The following is a 7,836-nucleotide window of genomic DNA, read 5'->3' on the forward strand; positions in this document are numbered from 1 at the left end:
AAAAAAAAAAAAAAAAAAAAAAAAAAAAGAATTTAATTTTATTGATAGCGACTGATGATTTCCATCCAAGTCCATATAAGGAGCTGGTTGGTAACACTGAGACTTACCATTAGCTCTTTGGTGTGTCAGAAGGAGTTTTGGTTACATCTTACTGAGTAACACTTGTTCCTAAGGAAAGTCTGTCCTTGGTTATTTTTTTTTTTTAAACAGTTGCCTAGTCAGCAGATTGTTGAGCCATTTCAGTTGAAGAGATGCTAGAAATTCAGCTTGGTTTTTTGTTTGTTTGTTTTTTTCTTTTTTTTTTGTTTTTGTTTTTGTTTTTTTTTTGTTTTTTGTTTTTTGTTTTTTGTTTTTTTTAAATGGGCATTTCACTGAGCACTTCTGTTTGTCCTTTTCTTCCCAAAGTGGCTCAAAGTTGATTTCGAGTCCAGCTGCTGATGCTCAATGTGTCTCACTCCCTGCTGGGAAACATGAGGAAGGACTAACCAGAATCGATGCTGGGCAAAAATGCGACACAGCACAGGGGCCACTGTCACAAAGTGTCACAGCAAAGGCCTGACACTTTAGTTTTAAACTTCCTGCTCATCGAGGTCTCAAATACCAACAGATAATTGTTAATTTGCGATCTGAGTAAAAGGCAGGCTGCTGTGATCACATTCTTTAACAAACTTTCATATAAAATTCAAAAGACATTGTCATTTATCAAATTTAAACAACAATTGAGGATCGTGTCATCCAAACACAGGACGTTGACATAAGTTCAAATTCTGTGTTAGGAAGTTAGCAATGAAAGAATGAGTCCGTGTCGACTGAATGGCGATGCTCTGGCTACAATATAAGAGTGCTCGTAACATGAGGCAAATGGTTAGCACTGTCTGTGCCTTTAAGATCATAGTTCAAAAGAACTACGCAATGTGATAACAGAGAAAGACAAATACAACCTTTATTCTCTTTCAAAAACCTCGAAAACAAAGCCTGGAAACTACGATTTAATCCCAGGACTTAGGTTTCATGGTCTCATATAAAAACTTATAACAAAAAGATTAATGCTCTACAAAATGAAATATAGTTACCCTCAACTATATAGGGGGAAATGAAGCAAACGTCTTTACCTGACACAGAGGAGAGCTGATCAACCAAGCATCCATAATAAATAAAGCGTTCTGAAGTACAGTGTCACGTTCAGCTTACATAGTCAAGAATATCACAAGATGTGACCTGATATTAAATGTTATCACATTCGGAAGTCAGAAAGCCAACACATTGGAATTGCTAAAGAATTTCTTTGATATGCATAAAAGTTATTTTAAGTCACTTTTTAATCTTAGGCATGCTGTTCATCTAAAAATAAGTATTAACTAAAACAGAAGAATAGAATGAATGGAAATAATCACCGTAGCTCAACATCTGACAGCCATAAAACATACTCCAAGACCTGTGCTGCCTTCGAGGAATGAAAATACACCAGCAACCAGAAAATAACTGCACTAGGGAGTCAGCCCAGAGCACCCTGACAAATGCCAAGTAACTTTTCTTCAGGGAACCTGGAAGACAGTATCATGGAAAATTTTATTTTTAATTTTCTTTTAAATTATTGTTCCATAAAAGGGGGGGATGGTTTAAAATAAAAATGTCCCAATTGTCTCTGAGACTAGCTTTATATCAATTGTAGGCAATCAAATAAAATCAGCCCAGTAATTTTAACATTATCTTAAAGGCTAAAATAATCCCGAGTCTATTTTGCTTATAAGAATATATCTATCCCTCATCATTCTTAAACGTGATCACTAGAAATGCGTTTCATTTGAGAGTTGACACTGACTTAAGATAATTCTTTGTGAAAATAACACAAAGTTAACTAAATTATTCCCTTCAGCATCAAAAAAAAAAAAAAAAAAGACGATGATTCATTCAAAAGGGGGGGGGGGGTGAGAAGTCAGGCAGAAGTCGGTCCCTCAAGGTCCCAAGGAAACAGCTCCTCACCAAGATCATTTGCAGTCCGGTTTTTCAGGTTAAAACACTTCCCCCTGAGCCATGCAAACTGCGCTTGCATTTTCAAAGTTTTACACAGCCTCTTGTTAAGTTTGCTTTCACGTTTAATGACGCGCTTTGGCCCTGCAGATCTGCAGCTTCCTAGACCTAGCAATTTTTCTCACTTGTCCCATAAATTGCAAGCTTCCTTCCTATGCTCAAGAGCAAACACCAACACTATGATTGCCACCGTTCGTGGGAACAAATTATTACAGGAAAAACAGAGCTCAGGTGAGTACTTCAGGCCCAACCTGGGTCAGCATTCCCAAATTTAAGGGCACAGGGACTCCAGAGAAGCTTGCTCATCCTGGCCTTACTGTATCAGAACCTGAGGGGCCTGGCGCCTCTTCATCGACTTAGATTTTAACAAATGTGCTTTTCCCACTCCCCCAAGCTTCTGTAGGCCATCAGTGGACATAATTTTCCATCCCAACACTTCCCCACCCCATCCGGTATCTTCCTCCCAGAAAGCTGAGGGTGGCTGAAGCTTAGAGGGAGGAACAAAAGCTTAGATTCAGAATGGGATCCAACTGCTGGCTGTTGGTCTTAATGAGTTCCAATCCAGGAATCTTCCGTGTCCTTTGCCCTGGAATGCTGTAGACTTTAAGGACCTGCCATGTCCACCCGGTAAGCCACGGGGGAGATGGGCAGAAATGGCAAGATGTGTCACTCTGCAGTCCAAAACCTGAGAACAGTCCCGTATCTCTTAAGAGTGAGCGTGTAATTCCCTTCTTCAGGCCCTTCGTCCACAACAACAGATCAGTGAGCCTTAAGTTGTGTTAGGAGCAAAGGGCTACCACCGCTAAATGCGGCTTGGCCAAGAAGCAGGAAGGGGAGGCAAGATCACTCATCGTCATTGTCGTCGTCATCCTGGTCCTGGTAGCGAATGTAGACGACCAGCATGACAAAGCCCATGAGGATACAGAGGGAGCCGACGACCAGGTAGGCGATGCCCAGAAAAGGGTTCTTGCCACCCATCCATGAGATGTTGCTAAGGATGATAAGCTTGTGGCCGCCGAAGGCGCGCACGGGGTAGTTGTAGGTGATGTTGACCCGGTAAGTGCCCCGGGGAAGACCGGCCGAGTAGTTGCCCTGGCGGATGCGCGCATACAGCTTGCGGAACGTGGGCAGCGCTGCGGTGCGCATCCACACCACGAAGTCCTGGTTGATGAAGCCGGTGTTGTTGGGATCCGGGCTGAGCTCATAAACCGGCCGGTGCCAGTTGGGCGGCGGCGCCGTGCCCTTGAAGGCCAGCGCCAGGCTGCCGTTCACCAGCGGCGGGTTGCGGAACTTGACGTGGTAGTCAGTCCACCAGGCGATGGCGGTGCGGTCGAGCGGCACCTCGACGAAAGGGTCCGCGGGCTGGCGCTGGTGCCAGAGCGAGAAGGAATCGTTGAAGAGGCTGTTGGCAATGGCGCCGCACGGCGCGATGGGCAGGCCGTCGGAGCTGAACTGGTAGGGGGCGCACTCGTTGGCCGGGTGGCGCAGCGCGCTGGCCAGGCCGCTGAGCTGAGCGTCGTCGCGGGACACGCCGTAGCGCCGGTTGTTCTGGTAAAAGTTGGACAGCTCGTAGTAGAGGTACACGGGGCCCGGGAAGAGCTCGGGCAGCGTGAAGCTCCAGGAGCACTGGCAGCTGGGCGGCGGCGCGCGGTCCTGGCCCTTGGCGGCGCACACCGAGCAGTTGCCGGTGCCGGGGTTGCCGGTGTAGTCGTACTCCAGCTCCTGGATGCCGTTGGAGGAGTAGAAGAGGCCCAGTCCCAGGCCGATGAACGCCAGGCCGGCGCAGAAGAAGAGCGGCAGCGTGATGCCGGCCGACAGCAGCGGCTGCCAGGCGGGGAGGCGCTGCTGCGTGAAGGCGGTGTTGTCGGGCTGCTGCGCGCCCCGCGCCGAGGCGCTCCAGGTCATGGCGGGGTCTCAGCCGGGGCCTGCGGTGGGTGCTCAACCCGGGTCAGCGGCGGGCCTCCCGCCTCCACTCGCCGTCTCCGCTCGACGGCTGCTCCCCGGCCCCGCCTCCCGCCCGCGCAGGTGCGCCCGCCCCGCCCCCCACGCAGGTGAGGCTGAATCCCCGGCGCCCCGCCTCTGCCCCGGCTGCTCAGTTCCGCCACCGCCCGGGTGACCTGGGACTGGCTCCGCCCCTGCATGGCGCCCTTCCCAGGTGAGCAGGGCGAGGCTCCTCACCTCACCCGGCTCTGACTCTACAGTCCTCCCTTTCTGGCTCCTCCTCCTCCTCTCCCCTCCCCTCTCCTCCCCCTTCTCCCCTCTCTCCTACCCCCCTCCCAGTTCTCCCACTCCTGGGTGGGTGAGTGATGGGCTCTGAATGGGTCTTACCTTTGCTCGGGTTCCTTTTCTCTTCTACAGGGCCTGGGCAACTTCCCCCAAATCACAAGCCTGACTTAAACAAGAAAGTTCCACCCCAGAGCTTGCTTGCTCCAGGGTGGGGTTCTGTTGGCTTGATTATTTATTAGCTTGTTAAGGCTGTTAATCCTCCTTATTTAAGGAAAAGGGTGAGTCTTAAGTAGGGTTTCACTTAGTTTTCAAGCACAAATTATAGTGCCCTGGGTGTTACATTATGGTAACTGCATCAATTTCAACATGGAGTTCTTATTCTCCACTTTTTATTTAGGGCGGCATGGTGGTGGTGGGGGAGATGGGAGGGGTTAGTATTTTCTAGCCAGTTTCTCCAGTCTGGCTTGATAGCTATGAAAGGTGGAAAGTTCTGTAAAAAATAAAGTGATCTTTTAAGAAGAATCAAAGACTGGGAGAATTTGCAGCCTTGAATGTCTTCTCTAACTGTCTGGAGAAACTAGCAAGGAGGGGAAAAATCCCCGCTATGGACTACATCTGACGTTCTTTTCAGTTCTTCTGCTTGTCTAGAGAAAAGCCTGATTCACCCTCCACCTGGGTGGGGGGACGGTGCCGATATCCACAGTCAAGGACATTTACGTGTTGGCCCAAGTTGAACTAGGATTTATAAACTGTATAAAAACTCTAATTAGCCCGGGATTCGAGGGTTGGTTTGTTTGTTGTTTTTGTCTGTACATAGGTTAGAATACACAGAACATAGGGGACTCTGTATTAAATCTTCCTTAGGTACTGAAGTTCACCCCTCCAGCTCATATAGTGTAAATAAATGCTTTCTCTGTTATTCTTGCATACCTGTTCATGTATTGCACTCAGCACTCATCCAAAAATCCAAAGAGACTTGGAAAACTAAAAGAGTTGTTAAAAACAGTTTTAATGTTGTCCCTCCAAGTCTTCAGCCCTATGCTGAACAATGTAGAAGACAAGAGGCAATTAGACCAAAATAGAATCTTAGTACTCTAATAAGGCACTCTCTGGGCTGTTGTTGTTTGTTTGTTTGTACTAGAGTTATCTGAGAAGAAGGAACCACAACAGAGAAGATGTCTCCATAAGCCTGGCCTGAGGTGTGTTATTCTGATTAAGGATTGATGTGGGCAGCGCCACCTCTGGGCAGGAGGTCCTGGAGAACATTAGAAAGCAGGCTGAACAAGTCACAGGAAGCAAGCCAGTAAGCAGTGTTCCTGGTGACTTCTGTATCAGTTCCCACCTCCAGCTTCCTGCCCTGGGTTCTTTGGCAATGGACTGCGATGTGGAAACGTAGTCTGAAATAAGCCCTTTCCTTCTCAATTTGCTTTCTGTCATGGTATTTTATCATAGGAATAGAAACCCAAGGCAGGCATGTCCTATGTAGGAAAAAGAATCAAAACAGCCAGTAGCTGGCCTAAGATCTCATATCAAGTTGGACGAGAGCGACACTATGTTGACTTTGTTCCATTGAATGAATCTGGCTAAGTCTTAGAGAATGCTGCAGACGACCCAGCTGTCTTCAATCCTACTTTATTCCTTACACCACACCCAAAGGGTCACAGTCCCCCTTACACTTTTAGTTTTTAATAAAACAATAAACTGACCTCTTTACCCTTCTGGAGACTTCCACCCACCCGGTGTCAGTGAATCACCCTTCTGTATGATTCTGGTTGAATCCAGTTCATACCACTTTATCTAAAGGATCTTAAGTCTACAGTCGCTTGGCTGCCACACCCCTGCAAACTCTCCTTTGGATCTGAGCTTTCCCGGGTGCTCTAAAGGCAACAGTGCACTCATTCCACTGACAGGGAAACGAGAGCAAGAAGGGGTGGATATTTTAGAGCTTAAAATGATCAATAGGATTAAACACAAAAGAAAGGTCAAGGGGCATGTGTTAGGTCTCAAACCCAGGACAAGGCTGACAGGTGCCCATTTAACCTGGCCACCAGGTTCTCCCTGCAATTCTGCAGTCCCTACCTGGCCCAGGGCCCTCCTGACCACCATATCCCACTCCTTATCCTGAACTCTCCATTCCAAGGGGCTGGGCTGCTCCTTCCTATGTAATCCAACCATTTTGGTTACCCACTCTTTTTGAACCTTTGGGTCTCCTGTCTGCTGTAGCTGGTTGCCCACTCTCCCCTTTCTTTTCCCCTCCCCCTCTTCTCACAGCATAGCTCAGTCTGGTTACAGCCACTCTGGCCTTTCCCAGAGATCCCTGCCTCTGGCTGTACTCTCCCACATAACTACAATAAACCTCCTTCACCATACCTGTGACCTGTCCTGTTTCCCTTTCTTTTACTTTTTATTTCTTTTACTTGTTTATTTTGTGCCCAGATCACAGGAATGACGTATATGTGCTCCCTTCTGGGGACCATGACCATCCCAGACTGAGTTGCTGATCTGACTTTCTGAAGGTAAGTATGGATCATTTGTTTCTGCCGCCTTCTGCCACCCACAAGATTTAATTCCAAATTATCCAGTCCGATTCTCCAGCTGTTGCTTCCTCTGCCTGCTTTCTGACTGCTGCTCCTGTCTCTCTGGGCTCTGCCTTTCATGCCCTCCACGAGGGCACTGGTGCCTGCAGCCTGTTATGCCTCTGGCCTATACACCCATGTAGATGTCTCCGTTTTCTCCAGCTCTCTCTTCCTGCTGCATTGTTTGGGTCTCTGTCAGGAGCCGCAGTTTTGCCTATAGCAGCTTGGGACTCTTTTCCTTTTTTTCTCTCACTTGGAGCTTCAGAAGTATCTCTCTGTCTCTCGAAGCCTCCTGTTCCTCCCTTTAAGGCCACCCACCTTGTGGACAATCTTCTGGGTCTCTACTAAAGACACTTCCTGGCTCCCCTCCCATGCCTTCCCCTAGGAACTACAGCCCACCTGCAGCCCCACTATGCTAACCCTCAGCTCCTGCCAGAAATCCAAAGGCTTGTGTTCTGTGTTGCAGTCCTCTTCCTCCACGGATCAGATTTTATTACTACAGCTCATTCTCAGTACAGATCAATGACCCCCAATTGGCACGCTTGCTTTCCAAATTCTCTCAGACTATAGCAACCTCTGCCACTGAACAAACAAATGATCCCAAAATCTGTTATCTCAAAGGTTCTACAACTTTCCATCCTGAAATCTTTTATCTTTATGATTTCTTTGCACTGTGTTCACAAAAACAAAACAACCAAACCAAAAGAACCCCAACCTATTAAGGCTTTGCTGTAAACTTTTATCTCAAGATTTGTAAGTTCCTGGGTATGGTTAAAGAATCTGTAACAGAATTTGGCTCAAAACCTCATAACAAGAGGTTTACAGTTAAAACCTGTACATAAGACTTTTACTTTGTTGCAACATCCTACATTTGTGATTCAACTCTTATTTGTGTAAATATATGTTTTGAAGTAGCAACCATGCGGCTCTCCTCCATCTTGGCGAATAACAAGATGTAAATTAGCCACATGACTGGCAGCCATCTTTACTAAGGTTAAAGGGT

At 47.3% G+C, this 7,836-nt stretch overlaps 1 protein-coding gene across 1 annotated transcript; it reads right to left on the reverse strand.

Moving 5' to 3' along the window:
• Nucleotides 1–918: 918 nt before the first annotated feature.
• On the reverse strand, nt 919–3,994 carry Tmem30b (transmembrane protein 30B). Its single transcript, NM_001080380.2, is given in 1 exon segment — nt 919–3,994. A coding segment is annotated over 1 exon segment (1,062 nt). The 5' UTR covers nt 3,937–3,994; the 3' UTR covers nt 919–2,874.
• Nucleotides 3,995–7,836: the final 3,842 nt, after the last annotated feature.

This window comes from Rattus norvegicus, chromosome 6 (genome assembly GCF_036323735.1).
Source record: "Rattus norvegicus strain BN/NHsdMcwi chromosome 6, GRCr8, whole genome shotgun sequence".
Taxonomy (NCBI): domain Eukaryota; kingdom Metazoa; phylum Chordata; class Mammalia; order Rodentia; family Muridae; genus Rattus; species Rattus norvegicus.